Here is a 15913-nt window from a genome sequence, read left to right on the forward strand (position 1 = left end):
AACCCAACCATTAACATTTAAAAGTCACCTTTCAACCCCAGCAAACACATCCAAGTATGACGTAAAACCGTTCAAAATAAGCTGACTTTTACCTTTTTAAAGAGGAGCAGTGGGAAAACAATGGAAGCCACTTCTGAGAGATGGACCTTCTCGAAAAAAGCAGTGTCATTGTAGTCCCAACAGTAAAAAAAAAAACTAAAAAGATGGACTGGTGAAAAGGGGATTTTATCACAAGTAAAGACAACCGCCTCGCTGCTAAGTCCCAGGATTGGACTGAGTTACCAGGTGAGAAAGGTATTCTCAGGGCATGTCTGACAGTGTAAATAATTGGTTGACAACCTGAACTAAAATTACAATATATTAATAATATAATCGTCTGCTTCTTTTTTGGGCTGCTCCTGTTAGCTCCTGTTGTATTTGAAATGCCTTTCAAAACACCCAAGGACACTATGTCCGGCTCAAAGGCGGCCAATTGGTGGTAACAATTTTGTTGGTAACAGGAGAAGCAATAATAAATGATCTTGGTGAAAATATAATAAATTCATGTCTTACAAACAAAAAAATAAATAAAAATAAAAAACTATCCAGGTATATTAATTGATATCATTTTCTTGCATGAAAGACAGCTCCAGATATGTTCATATATTAAAAAAGATGAAGCCCACTTTTTCTTGTTCGTTTTTTTTTTTTTTAATCCATGAAGGAGCGTGTGACGTCATAGTGTTTGGCTCCGCCCACACCGGCGCGCTGGGGGAAGCTGCGCCGCCGATGACGACGGACAAATAGAATTGTGACAAACTGCGCGCAAAAACAACTCACACGCTTCATCCAATGTGTTGTAAACACGGGAACGATGGCCTCGGCGCGTCCCCGGATTGCTACCAAAGTCCAACCGCATCGCCGTTGAGGTCACCACGTAACGCGTGCACGGGGAGATTACCGAGATTACCGATGACGCAAAACATCACGGTCTTCACTTGTGAGGATGACAACAACGCGTCCTGTCCGTGTATACTGTTCAGACGCGTTTGCGGTCTGTGAGATTTCCTTCCCGTGGAAACCTTCTCCAGTAACCCGGCTGCAGCGTCCGATGGCGCGCAACCAGCCCCCGAATGAATGGATGCGCGGGTGGATGAGGTGGATGCGCGGGTGGATGAGGTGGATGAGGGGGGTGAGGTGGATGCGTGGCTGGGTTGCGCGCACAAGCCTACCTGCACACTTGGAGGCAGCAGGGCGCACCCGGAGAGGAGGACTCCGACATGGTGGCAGCCTCTCTGGGCTCCGCTGGTCGCGTCTGGGAGGGAGAGAGACGATCGGATCCCGGCGCGACGTACCTGCGGACGTCCTCCGAGCCGAGGGTGAATCGACGTCCCCTACGTTTCGCTGACCTGAGCGCTCGGTTCGCTAAATAGGGAGAAAATGCGGCTCCGCCAAACACCGCGAGTCTCCACTCAATCGGTCTTGAAACGCCGACGCGGGGAAGTTGCACGGGAGGGGAGAGGCGTGCGTGAGCGTCGGGCGGTGCCTCTGTTTGCCGCTGGGGGGCAACAGTGACCGCGTGTGGATCTAGGCGAGCCCGCTGCTGTGACGCCTGCAGGGGCGCGTCTGCGTTCGCCGCATTTTGTTCGTTTTTGCTGCAAGACTTGTTCCCCGAGATCCTTGTTAAAACACCAGATGTATATACAAGCTCATTGTCTTGGCTCGTACTGGGGTGTTTTTACCATTTTAATATTTATAATTTCAAGTGCAGTGTTTACACATTTCTATTTGTATATTAGTTTATGTTCACCTATTGTACTCAGTCCCGCCTTTTTTTGTATCTCACTAACTTTTGCAATGTGAACATAATCTTGTGTGTCTAAAATTAAATTCATATATGAGTAGATATAGGCTGTTCTTTGGGGGACTGCCCATTATTCGGAAACAAATAGTCCGAAAATGTCGGGTTCGAGATGGTTACATTTAGGGTTTAGGATTAGGGTGACTTCCATGTCCAGGGACTATTAGGGTTTCGGAATAATGGCATGGCACCGTTCTTTGAAAGCCCTGCCTATAATTCTTACAAAATATTCACAAATAATAAACTTCACAGATTTACCACGAGAATGTAGTTTTATTTATGTAACATGTATACATGTATTTGCAATAAATTGCAAAATACTAGCACATCTCCATCGAGATACTAATAACAACAAATAACATGTTTACAAAGTTAATTTGCACAGACCCAGAACACCGAGGTCCACTGTGCAAATCCATAAACAAAATGACCCTTTGGGTCTTACTGGGCGTTTTTAATGGCCCTTATTCACTTAGTCACCAAAATGACTAAAATAGAACAAAAATACATACATGCAGATCTCGAAATAACACGACTGTCTAAACTTGTCAACTTATAAAAGACAACAGACTAGTACGCAATACGTGAGTATACAATACTCAACCCCGATGTCACGATGAAATGCTCTTTTCATCATCCAAAACGAAAGAGTTAACCTTACATGTGTATGTACACGCGATCTCCACCTCAGAATGGGACGCTCGTATCACACACTTTCAGAAGCTCAGGAACCACTGGGAGTTCTACCAGGGCCTCCACATGTTGGCACTGACTGCCTGTGGCCCCTGCTGAGCTCTGCTGGGGGCCGCATGGCTGCTGCTGTGGGGCTGCAGCTCGGCCCTGGAGCTCAGACTGGACTTGAGGCTCATGAGGGTCTGCTGGATCCCGGGAAAGGACCTGGGGCTCTGGGCGCAGCAGTTGTGGCAGGTCGGGGCGACGTTCGCCGACATGGACTGCTGGATGAAGAGCTTCACCCGCTGGCAGGCGTCCTGGTCCAGGCGCGTTTTGGGGAGGAGAGCGGAGACGCGCTGGAGGCAGGCTTTGTAGCCTTCCCTGTAGCTGTCTGTGGAATCTGGAAAAAAACAAACCAATAGATTCACTGTTAGTTTGGCCACTTCAACACATCTTGGCTTGGCTACAATAGTGAGAAAAACAAAAGAGAATGTGAAGCAGAATTGACCGCGAACTCACTTTTGGCGCCGACAGGAGGAATGTCGCTCAGAAACCTCACAGTCATTTCCAGTATGTCTGCTTTCTCCAGCTTGGAATAGCAAGTCTTCTGGAGGAAAGGGACAAAAGTAAACGTTAGTACATCTCTACAGTGGTACATAGCGGTGTGTATTTTCTGCAGAAATCGAACAAATTGAAGCTCGTTTAATGGAACTTACGTCTTTGCCGGTGAGAGGGAGTATGAGGCTTTTCAGATGGTCGAGGCTGTCGTTGATGCGTGCGCGCCGTCTTTTCTCCATCAGTGGTTTCATTGTCTGGTAGAAAAGCGAGGACACGTTAAAACACATCCAACGCCGATCCCACACACAAAAAAAAATCGAAGTCCAATTGTTGAAACACGGGGATACAAAATGAACAATCTCTTACCTTTCTGAGCTCCAGAGCCTCCTTTCTCCTGGCCACGGTGAGCCTTGGAGAGAACGACTGGCTGTGCTCGTAGGTCATGTTGGGAGACATTGTGCGGCTTTTATTTGATTCAGATAAGTGTCCAATGCAGAGGTTGGTGCAACTGTGTCTCCAGCACCGTCAGTTCGCAGTTTATATCCAGGTCCTTGGCGTCGGTACCGTGCGTCACGGCTACGCCCCCAAGCCACGGCGACGTGCTCGGAAAAGCAGACTTGTTTGGAAGAAACGACACAAAGGCATCACATTTGCTGAGATAACCATCTGTCCCTGTGCGAAATCCGGGCGCGACAGCTACACTGCGTGTCTAAATGTGATCTATAGTATACAAGCGTGCAAACAAAGACGGCGTCCAGAAGCCTAAAATGACGTGCGTAAAATGGCACATAGTGGACTCTTGCATTTCCAATTGAGCTCTGTATGATTACGCTGGAGGCTGGGAAATGTGTATTTTTTCAGCCCACGCTTACTTTGTAATATATTAAGTATTGCTTTTCCTAACTACATTGTTACATATATGCAACAGGATGTATTAAAAACGTTTGGATACCCGTGCGTAATGGCTCAGTTTCCTACAGGACAACATGAACAACATGTTTATCGCTAACTTAATTGTGTAATAAAATACACAACACGAAAATGGCACAGTTTCTACAAAATAAAATCGATTTCAACTGTGGCTTATTTGTGATGGTGAACTTTATTTGGCCGTGCACTGACATGGGTGTGTATTTTCATACACACCCATAATTAATATGATAATGTGATATCACCACATAACCAAGGTTTTGCTTGTCTGTTCCAGCACATTATCTATGTATAAATGATCATTTATAGATGTGCGTTTTTAAATACAGGGTGCAGTACACCTCATGTTGGTGTAGGGGTCGGACTTGCGTTTTAGCTAAAGTACAGCCTTTATCTGAGCCTCACAGATACCCAAGCCACGCTGCTTTCAAATAGCATATGCTCTCACTCAAACAATAGCTTTGCATTAGACTTTTTTTCTGGATCTCATGAGGGTCTCGCTACGTGTATGGTGTATTCAATATACAGTATGCTAATGTGTGCGCATATGTATTTGTGGGTGTTGGGGGGATATATTTCTGAATATAATCTGTATAGCAAATAATGCTTACTGATAAATGCATGCAATCACGCTGTTTTTAAGGATGATTTCAGCATCAGGTCTGTAGTTAATGTCAATGCGTGTATAGTATTTCAGAAAACATTATCTCTCTAATATGTATTCGGTCAGATTTTATTTTCGACTATCAAATGATGAAGGTATAGTGTACACCCGTTGGCATTGGGAGATTACATTTTCAGACAAAGCAGAGAACTCTTTGGATACTTCGACCAACGATCAAACACTGTGGAACCCATGGGAACCACGCGCGCAGCACGCGCCACGGGGACCAGATGGCTGTCTGTTACCGAGCCATTAACCACCGCACCCCCTACCGCCCACCCACCCACCACACCACCACACCACCACCCCACCACCCCACCCATCACCAACATCCATAACAGCCAATGTCCTTGTCCTTCCCAATGATCCAATATGTCACACACCCCTCCCCATCAAGCTTGACCCACGATTACGCATAGAATTACGCGCAAACAAAAAGAGGCACACACACACACACACACACACACACACACGCACACACACACACACACACACACACACACACTCAAACCATGTCCTCGACTTTTCCATCAAGTTTATGTCTACACTTGATCCCCAAACAGTTTTGGCGTGGGTTCCCCATCTGCATCTCCACGCATGGGGTTTGTGCGCACAGAGCCTGTCCAATGAAGTCACACCATCCAAACAACCTCCGGGTTTGGATGCTTGGTGTCGGTTTTTTCTGCAGCTTGTCTCCTTGATGCTTCTGCGTCCAAGCCATCATACAAGCCACGATGAGGCTTGTTTATCAAGCTTGTTGTCATGACGAAACGCAAATCCCAATCTGTTGAGCTGTGCGTTTGGAGACCAGACTATAGCCTCTTAGAGATGGCGAGAATATGGGACTATGTAGAATTTTACAAATTGCATTGTTGTTGTTTTGAGATGGATGATATCTCAAATAGAACAGCCCATATAATACACTATCGACTCCTCGTTCTTATCCTCTTTGTCTGACATACGATCTAATCAACCAATCAGAAGATAAAAATGAAATACGTAACTTGATGAACAAAGGAGATGAACAAAGAGATGAATTCTGAAAATTATTCTGACGGTTTTATACTAGTATTACTATTATTATTGCTGTTGTTATTATTATTATTATTATTATTCAAGATTCAAGATTCAAGATTCAAGATTTGTATTTGTCACATACATATACATACTTTCAAACATATATGCAGTGAAATGTAATGCAACGCAACCCGGTGATAGCACACAATATGTCCTAGGAAAAAAAAAAATAATAATAATAAAAAATAAAAGTAGAAAATTCCTTTCTAATAAACCGACTAACTGACTCCTAAAACGTAATACAGTAAGTTGAATACTTATAGAATAAGATAAAAATATACAGAATAAAATACAATAAAAATAAATTGAAATAAAATGGAATAGATAGAAGGAATATGCCTATGTATATACAGATATGTGCATGTGCATCTTATTATTATTATTATTATTACTACTATTATTCGAGATTCAATATTTTTTATTTTACACAAATCATACAAGTACGGTTTACCAATTCACAATAATAAAAGTATAAAAGCGTCAGAATAATTTATCGAAAACATCTCCTTTGTTATCCTGTTGATGTTAAGCAATTTCCTTGTTTCATTCCATGTGACAATAAAACATCTTTAAAAACATACATATTACATATTGCATCACGCAATTTAACAGATGCCTTTGTCCAAAGCGACTTACAATAAGGACATTTTGCAGGTAGTATCAAACCAAATATATCAGCTAAACTTTCTCTAGAAATAGGTACCGCAAGTGGAGTTACACTGTTTTGTAACTAAGCTTTAAATGCATTAATTTGTGTGTCTCGGTGGGCAAACAGAGTCCAGATGATGAACAAAGCAGGCATAACTCCGCATCAGAAGCAGTTGCTGTGGAACAAAGAGTTTCCACGTAAGTGATATGCACACTTGCTGCACGCGCCCGTGGGGTTGTGGGGGTGGTGGGGGTGGGGTGTTGGTGGAGGGTGGTGGGTAGGGGGGTTGTCGTGAAACTCCTGCGCGGTTTGAGTCCCCTTTTGTCCTTCAAGCCGATTCGGCGTGGGTGACCCATCTGTGCGAGCTGGATGGACAGGGAGCCTTTGTGCGTAAAATCTTCCGATACATGTGAATTATTATTAGTCAGGGTAGTTGGTGGGGGAGGAGGAACTTCTATCCTCCAGCACCCAATAGAGGCTGCGTTGTGCTTCTGGACAAGGCAGATCGGCTCTATACGCCTGGGGTTCTCAACGTGTGGTCCGAGGACCTCCAGGGGTCATCCAAGAGGGTCCAGAGGGTCCCCAGTGGAGAAGAGTGTACAGTTTCCACTTGTCATAGCCATAGTTTTGTTTGCTTTGATTTACTGTTGTATCGTATATTGTATTTACTATATTTTAAGTCTGCCAGTGTGTGTAGACTCCCTGCAGACTTGGGGTGTGCAACCCAACATTTTGTTCAGTTTGCTCTATTGTGTCCCAGTGTTCATTGTGCTTGGTGTGTGTGTTTGTGGCTTCAGGGATTTGGACAAGATTCTGAGTCATTACCAAGCACAGCAAAAGACAACAAAGAAAGAAACACGCTGTTTTTTTTAGTGTCAATCATTATCAGGGATGATATTTCTGAAAAAATAAAATATGTATCGATTATTTCTCTGGTCATATTTCATTTGGGACTCCCAAACTATGTAGGTTTTGTAGAAACCCTTTGTCATTGGGAGATAATATTTTCGGACAAAGCATAGACCTCTTTGGAGATCAAACGCTGTGGAGTCTCTAAATTCCTCGTATCATATAGGGCAGCACTGCTTAGACATGGTGGAACTTCTAACCATTTCCTTATTGACCCGCCTGTCATCTCTAATATATCCACCATCACTTCACTGGCTTCCCAGATCTACTCAGATCAAATGTATTACACTGGTACGCTCTCACAAGGCTGTACATCAAACTGCCTCTTCATACAGTAACTGCAATCACTGGTCAGGTTCCAAACTCTGGGTTGTTTGCTCCACTCCTCCTCCTCCTCCTCCTCTGCCACCTAGCTCCACCATCTTTCCAACTTACAGCCTTGCTCCTTATTGCTCAAGGTGGAGCTGTACAATCTACATACAGCAGACCATAAAAAGGTTTCTCTGTTATCGAAGGAATTCATTCCTCATCAATATGAACACTTTCCTGTGCCACCTACCTACCGCATAACAATCCTGATTAGTTAAACCGCCCTACAATCTCTCTCCACTAACCACCAATTTAGACGCCCTAATTATCACTTCCATCGCCATAGTAAAAGCGAAGGGCCAAATATTACAACCTGCCATTTTCCCTATTTCCAACTGCTGCCGTGACATTGTGTATTCGCAAGTTGTAAAACAGAATCTAATGTACACAAATTATGCTCTAAATAGCTTCGTAATAATATCAGGAACCTGAGAGAAGCAAAATACCTTCCACAAAATGTGTCAGTCCAAAAGTACTACATGTAGATTTCTTCTCTCCCCCTTGGCTGCTTGAATTTGGTGCCAAATCATACCTGTCTGCTCTAAGCACGAAAAGCCAAGTGTTCTTGCTTTCTGTACCCAGCTGTCAAAAGCTTCTTGCCTTTAAAGAAGCGAAAAAAAAACCCTGTGTTTTGCCTTTAAGAAGCTAAAATAACTGTGTTTTGCCTTTAAGAAGCTAAAAAAAACTGCGTGCCACCGTACTAAAGAAGACCTTATATCCCTTCTACACTAAGAAGACACGAAGTCTATCTAACAATATTCTCCAGCCACAGATATTAGACATTAGATCAAATAATATAAGTTCTGCATACGTTGTTTTGGAGGATATTGTAACTCTCTGGATAATTCTTAATCCCTTTGACAAAAATGTCTGCTTCACATAATGTAATGTTAAATACATTATTGCGATGACCGCAAATCATGTAAATGATATATCATGATAGTGACATTACTGCTGTTCAAAACAGTTTGGAAAATACGTATTCATATACATTCGGGCGTAAAGTGTTTTTTCCCCATCATATATAACTGTCCCCATATTTCATAACCTTGATGAATGCTTTACTATTGAGAAACTGCCCTGCTGCAGCTTCTCACTGTGTTTAAATTGAGTCCAACATGATAAATCTCCTTTTTATTTTTACATCTTTTGAATAACAGTGGAGCCTTTGATTTAAAACTGCTTTTTGCCAGTAGGAAGCTGCGCAGCTTCCTGTTTCAAGTCTATCATGTTAGAGCGGATGTAGCCGCATAACATAAGTAATACCTTGCAAACCTGATAAGATGTGTGAGTGTGAGACCATTTTTTCCCGGTATAACATATAAAATTGTCTGATTATATTGTGAGCTTCCCATTTCTTGAAAAAGGAGATTTTGCTTAATTGGACTATATTAAAGAACAGTGAGAAGCTACAGCAGAGTGGTAAGTTTCTCAAAAGTAAAGTGTTTAGTGAGGCTGTGCTATGAACAGTTATAAATGACTAGAACCAACATTTTTACATGGGTTGAAAATTATGAACTTATCCCTTCAGACTAGAAAAATTATAATACAATTTATTATAATGTCTGCACTTAATTATGTATATATCCTGAGTGAATGCAGGAATCATTTTCAGCTTAAGCGTCAAAAATAAAGAAAAATATAGATAAAAAAGATACAATATCAGAAAAGATATTTTTAATGTCTCTGAAATGCCAAACGGATATGATCATAAACCTAGGACGATAACTGAATCAACCTTTATAAAGCATAAATATACGCATACATGTCATATTTATATGAATTTAACCAAGCTATTTCACTAAACGACGTTGATCGAGTTTGTCACTGAAACGCAGAAATATTATTCTTGCTTATTACACTGTTTTAATTGCCAGATAGTCGCAAGTCGTCTCATTGCTGTTTTTACCTGTTTTTTAATCAGTGACGTTATTATGATTCACTACAAGGTTTTCAATCAGTAACCTCTGGTTTAACCAGTGCTTATATTTAGTTCTTTTTTTTATTTATCTTGTACCATTTACCTCCACATGTGCCCGCCGCATCGAAGCATGTTGTTCAACTGAGAAAGGAAGATTGACTAAAATTAAGATAAACGTGATTCATTAAAAAGAACATCAAACCAAAACAAAACAAAAAAAAATATATATTTTTTAAATGTATCCTTTAATAACTACAGAATATCTCTTGCGTTCGAAAAACACATAATCTTAAATTTTAAAAAAAACTGCGTTGCTTGGAGATTACGTTAAGAAAAACATTAACATTACATTACGTTAAGATTACATTTCACTGCATATATGTATGGAAGTATGTATATGTATGTGACAAATAAAAATCTTGAATCTTGAATCTTGAATCTTGAGAAATAATAATAATAATAATAATAATAATAATAATAATAGTAATAATAATAATACTAAGAAGAAGAAGAAGAAGAAGAAGAAGAAGAAGAAGAAGAAGAAGAAGAAGAAGAAGAAGAAGAAGAAGATGATAATAATAATAATAATTATAATTATAATAATTATAGCAATAATTTAAAAAACACCAGTAATTTTTTTTTTCATCTGGAGTTTCACCATACAACTGCTAATAAATCGAACCTGTGATATATCAATATCTCATTGTAAGATCTGCTCCAATGAGCCCCCATTATGTGTAATGTGTTTTTCTGACCCTGCAACCCTGCACCCAAACCGTCCAGCTTCTTCCCACAGTCCGCAGGACTCTGGCTCTGGGCGTAACAATAGGCTGCAGCTGCACACACATGAATAGACGCACGCTTGAAACTTTGCGCGGTTTTTCGTTTCATTCAAATCATTTCGGGCGCGTGTGTGCAATGGTGATTCACTTTTGACTGATCATACGCTTGCAATGGAAAAGGAGGAAAAACACAACAAATTCAAATCGAGTATTTTTTTTATTGAAGATAAATTGTCAACAAAAAAAAACATTTCAACTTCAGTTTTTAAGCTTTTTTAAAATTGTACATGCTTTCAAAAAATAAAACAACAAAACAAGAATATTTTAACACATGGTGTTTACAGACTATTATTTTGCACAGACCAATTGTCTGAAGTCCACAGTGCAAACCTCTTATTAACATATTAACCCTTGGGGTTTTACGAAAGTGTTGTCTACAACCCATATCTCTGAAACCCCAAAGAGGATTGCATCTTAAAGTTCATAGGCTTTATCAGTTTCTATGAGATCTGTGCACATTTTGGCTTCTGTGCATAAACGCGTAACGAGCCAAACACTGAATTCTTCTTCATCTTCTGATCAAATCTCTATCTGACCATTATAACACATATTACACAAATAAATAAATATAAATAAATACATAAATAAATAAACGGCAACATTTCCGTCGAATCTACCAGGGCCTCCACATGTTGGCACTGACTGCCTGTGGCCCCTGCTGAGCTCTGCTGGGGGCCGCATGGCTGCTGCTGTGGGGCTGCAGCTCGGCCCTGGAGCTCAGACTGGACTTGAGGCTCATGAGGGTCTGCTGGATCCCGGGAAAGGACCTGGGGCTCTGGGCGCAGCAGTTGTGGCAGGTCGGGGCGACGTTCGCCGACATGGACTGCTGGATGAAGAGCTTCACCCGCTGGCAGGCGTCCTGGTCCAGGCGCGTTTTGGGGAGGAGAGCGGAGACGCGCTGGAGGCAGGCTTTGTAGCCTTCCCTGTAGCTGTCTGTGGAATCTGGAAATTAAAAAAAAAGACGTGTGGTGAGTGACTGGTGATATTTTACATTTAGTCACAAAATGAAATGCATCTAATGTATAGAATCTGGTTGTTTTAGGAAACGACGCTCACCTTTGACTGGGGTTGAAGGGAGATCTCTGAGGAATCGGACGGTCATCTCCAGAACATCGGCTTTCTCCAGCTTGGAGTACCGTGCGTTGTCCTTGCCGACCAGAGGCAGGATCAGAGTCTTCAGGTGACCCAGACTGTCATTTATACGAGCGCGTCTTCTCTTTTCCAGCAGAGGTTTGAGAGTCTGGAAGGAAAGCAGGAGAGCAAAACGTTAGTAAAATACCTCAACAATCAAATATGGGTAAAACATATATATTATAGGTATATATACCACTATGGTAGTGTAGAGCGGTGTCATATTCTCTCTTTTTGGTTCCTTACCTTTCTCATCTCGTTGGCGTGTTTCCTCTGGGCCACGGTGGACCTTGGGAGAGGCTGGCTGGCCTCTGGTGTGATGCTGGGAGTCATTTCTTTTGGTGTGTGTTGGTTGTGCTTTGTGAAGGAGAGGTGTGTTGGGGGAGAGGTGGTCTCTTGGAGTGCTGGAGCCGCAGCGAGTCTCCTATTTATGTGGCTCCTGCGCGTCACGGGGGAGGGACCACAAGCCATCATGCTGCTGAGACAGGGGTTGGGGTGGGTGGGACTCCTAACTGGTCGTGCAGGGACCATCTGGTCCATGTCGAGGCCTTGACGTGCACTATAAGTCTGGTTTTTATGTTGCGATACATTTCCAAGATTTAAAACCCTCACGGATGTATCTGATACACCATCTAACAGAATACACTTGTCCACATCGGAGCTTATTTCAGTTTTGTCATATTGAATTGACAGATCATACCTTAGGTTATAAACTTATAACATCTATTTATTTATTTGTTTATCATTATTATTATTATTGTTGTTATTATTATTATCCGTCCTATAGTTATTATATAGTTATTGCATTAAACATTAAGCCATACACCAGGATGGGGTGCAAGTGTATGTTCTATTAGCCTAAACGTTAGAGAATGGGTAGGGGGAAAAAGTGATAAATGATAAATCATCCATTATGAACTAATTTGAAGAAATAGGCTTATGACTATGGACAACACAATTGTTTACAATGCTAGTATGGACAACAAATACCGCGCAGAGCCAGACGAGTGTTTGCGTGGGGTAGCATGTCTAATCTAATGTTGAAATTAATAAAGCAGATACCCAAGCCACGCTGTGTGGATTAACATCTGCTGGAGCCCTTTGTTTGGTTCAAACGTCAGGAGATGCAGGTTCACCTGGAGAGCAGGAGGAAGGACGAGGAACAACATGCGTTTTGAACAGGGTGTATCTTGTAGAGGCGTTTAATTTGTGGCTTTAATGAATACATTAATTATAAAATTGTTTTAAATGCATGCAAATAATAGTGGGAAAGTTTGTAATGAGTGACAATGCCGCAAACGCCGGGATGCTGTGCGAAACCCTACGTTCAAATAAATTAATTAAATAATGATTTTCATATTTCCATCCTTGATTATGTGTATGTAACGAATAAACCTTTTGAATCTTGAATCCTGATTCAAAAACAACACGCACAATAGCATGCAGATGGAAAAATAAACATGCACGGCCTTGGAAAAAAAAAAAACAACCCGTGCTTATCCAAGGGGGCGGACAAGGGCTTTGAGCTGTTTGGGGCGGCGGGGTGCAGAGAGATGCAGCTGGATTCACGTGTTCGGCACGCGCCACAATTGCGCAACAGATCGGCACCGTCTCTAACCCCTACACACACACACACACACGCACACGCACACACACACACACACACACCTCGCCAAACCGAGATCCCCTCCTCCACAGCCACCACCCACCTCCCCACCCCCATGGGTCCCTGCGGTCCAATCAGCAGCAGGATTCCTCTTCTCGCTTCGTCCCGTTCCTGCTCTCATTTCGCTCCCATCGCCACCAATGGGTTCGAACGACAACGTTTTTTTTTGTTTTGTTTTGTTTTAAACTGGAAAGCTTTGTTAGGCCCATCCTCCATCTGCATGGAGGCTGAACTGGGGGGGAGGGTAACTTGGGTATGAAAAAATGAACACAATAGCGCAGTTATATGTTCATGTATACATTCACGCCATACAAAGCCAACACGTTTCAACGGTCAATTATTAAACGTAAGCTACAATAACGTGTGTAAACGCTATGCGTAAATGTACATTTACGCACGATGGGTTTTTATTTACGCCCGGGGCTGCGCAGTGTATATGGCAGTATCTTAACGTAATCGCAAGAGCACGAATACGCAGGAAAATGTTTCAACATTGAAATACAAGGTCAGTTTCAGTGCATTTTCGAAAAATCCCTGGATTTTTCATCTGCCACTTAGGGGGACGCTGGGTTCCGTCTCCAAGCTGCCCTGCTTGGAGTTGGGGGTGGAGTGGAGTGGGGCGGGGTGGCTCAAGATATGGATACGCGCTTCGCACGCGTCCGGCCCCCTGGGGCCCCAAGTAACTGCCATGGGTTCAGTCTGGGAACTGGGCCTTCGAGATAGGATAAAAAAAAATCTACGGCTTCGGTTTGGAGCCTGTGGGCCAATGTCTCGGCGTGGGTATCCATCTGTGCAGGCTGATAGCACAGATATCCTTAGTTGGGGGACACACAGAATGCGGCAGTACAAAGAGTTTGTCGGCATCTGTATATGGGAAGGAGGCACGATGCGCATGTTGGCTTGAATAGATTCATAAACTATGTTTTGACTGCATTAAGATGTAGCCTCAATGAAAGGACTCAAAGCCCCTAAAGAAAAGTTAAGAGAGCTGAAGGCATATGTTTTTTAGTTGTTTTTTTTCATTTTATTTTTTTATGCTCCATACGAAGCCCTTCTATAGACGACATGAGACTGACACGAGCCAACATTTCCAGACAGATGGTCTGGAGATGTACTGAGGCGTGGTGATGCGTCCATGGAGTTGAATGGTCTCCGACCTATCCAAGTCACTCAAACCAAAAGTATCAAACACTATGTCTTCAGACCAACATGATTGGATTAAAATGATTTAGAAAACAACACAGATGCAAATGTTATGTGCATATATTACAAATTACCCTAACATACCATGATGTATTGCAGTCTACAATGATATAATAATATATATTTAGAGTTGAGCATTACAGTTTATTGAGGATAGAACAAAAAGTGTAAGAATGGCAATATAAGGAATTAGTTAAATAATATACATTTACGCTGTATAACCTGTCAAAATAATTTTAGATTAGCATACTGAAATATTGATGCACCCAGCTTGGTCTGAAACTGTATTTTAATCACCCAGTTGCCGTCTGTTCATGTTGATAGCAAGTTTGCAGAATTATGCACTGAAAAATGTCCATTTGATTTGATTGGACCGACTTTTAAAATAGCTTTAATTTTTTTTTAACTTAAAATATCCATATAAATTTCTCAATTCCAAATGGAGAATGCCATTAAATGTATCTGATGGCTACATTATTTTCAGTGATGGTACAATTGATTTGTTAATATTACTTTTAAAAGAGGAGAATAACATAAATCAATAGGCTACTCTTAAATTTAAAAAAAATGGAGCAAAGGGATAAAGCGGAAACAAAGACAACAAACATTAAAGTTATGTAGTACAGATTTTAAGTCCTAAAACCTCAAGGTGCAATGAAATACAGCCAGAATTGGCTTTGTATTACTGCAAAGACAATTTTTGTTGACCTTTGTTGACCTGCTATATTCAATAAAATACAAGACAGCATTAAAGACTATGTTTTTTCTTTGATACATCTACTTTACGTGGTCTTACTTTTGTGGTTGTTGGCTATCTATTCTTAGCTGTATCGTAATTCAAAGGTCAGAGTGATTTTAAGCAAGACTTTGAACCCTTCCCTGCATTTAGTTAAAATACTCTACTATAAAGGCCTAAGAAATCCAAACTGGTGTTGTGAAGTTTTCCTTTACAGTATATGGCTGTTTGTTCAATGGTGAAATCAACGGAATATATGGCCTGAGACGAGGAGATGGTCTCATCACTATCAATGCATCCCAATTGGCCACCACGGAAACACCTTGAGTTTCTCCATATGAGCTTTTTGGGCTGCTGGCAGAACAACATCCCATACAAGAGGGATCTTTTGGTCACAACGCACAATATTTTCTTTGGTCCTTTGTACAATCCTCCCAAATGTGCTGAAGTGGTCACTGTTTGTCCTCTACTTAAGAAGAAAAAACTTCCAAAAGTGCCCTATTCTGGATGAAGCAATTATGCTTTTTAATATCTAACGTCACTCTGTAGTTATGGAATTTCTTCAATAACAAATAAATATGTTGCGGTTACAAGTACAAATAATCTATAACTAAAGGTTCTTCTTGGTGACATGCCTCTCCGACATCACAATACAAGACCCACGTGCCTTCACATGGTAGAAATCTAGATTTTTCTACATCAGGCTTCTCTGAGCTTTGTCTGGATATTTTAAGAGATTAAAAAAG

The 15913-nt window shown here is 41.5% G+C and overlaps 3 protein-coding genes across 4 annotated transcripts in view; all 3 read right to left on the reverse strand.

Moving 5' to 3' along the window:
* acot7 (acyl-CoA thioesterase 7) overlaps window positions 1-1397 on the reverse strand; it is a 77952-nt gene extending 76555 nt beyond the window's left edge. For both annotated transcript variants that reach the window (XM_080015034.1, XM_080015032.1), the window contains exon 1: window positions 1212-1397. In XM_080015034.1, the coding sequence (XP_079871160.1) occupies window positions 1212-1261 (50 nt within the window). In that variant the 5' untranslated portion in view covers window positions 1262-1397. The remainder of the gene's footprint in view (window positions 1-1211) is intronic.
* A 1186-nt stretch (window positions 1398-2583) lies between these two features.
* On the reverse strand, window positions 2584-3526 carry LOC307241763 (transcription factor HES-2-like; the record flags this gene model as incomplete). The annotated part of the gene is made up of 4 exons (XM_080015984.1): window positions 2584-2912; window positions 3032-3119; window positions 3229-3324; window positions 3437-3526. The coding sequence occupies 4 exons, from the start codon at window positions 3524-3526 to the stop codon at window positions 2584-2586; spliced, it is 603 nt and encodes a 200-aa protein (XP_079872110.1).
* Window positions 3527-11044: 7518 nt separating this feature from the next.
* On the reverse strand, window positions 11045-11920 carry LOC307241480 (transcription factor HES-2-like; the record flags this gene model as incomplete). The annotated part of the gene is made up of 3 exons (XM_080015611.1): window positions 11809-11920; window positions 11488-11671; window positions 11045-11373 (listed from the first exon to the last, which is right to left on the reverse strand). The coding sequence occupies exons 1-3, from the start codon at window positions 11893-11895 to the stop codon at window positions 11045-11047; spliced, it is 600 nt and encodes a 199-aa protein (XP_079871737.1). The 5' UTR covers window positions 11896-11920.
* Between the last annotated feature and the right edge of the window lie 3993 nt (window positions 11921-15913).

This window comes from Zeus faber (genome assembly GCF_960531495.2).
Source record: "Zeus faber genome assembly, chromosome: 15".
Lineage (NCBI taxonomy): Eukaryota > Metazoa > Chordata > Actinopteri > Zeiformes > Zeidae > Zeus > Zeus faber.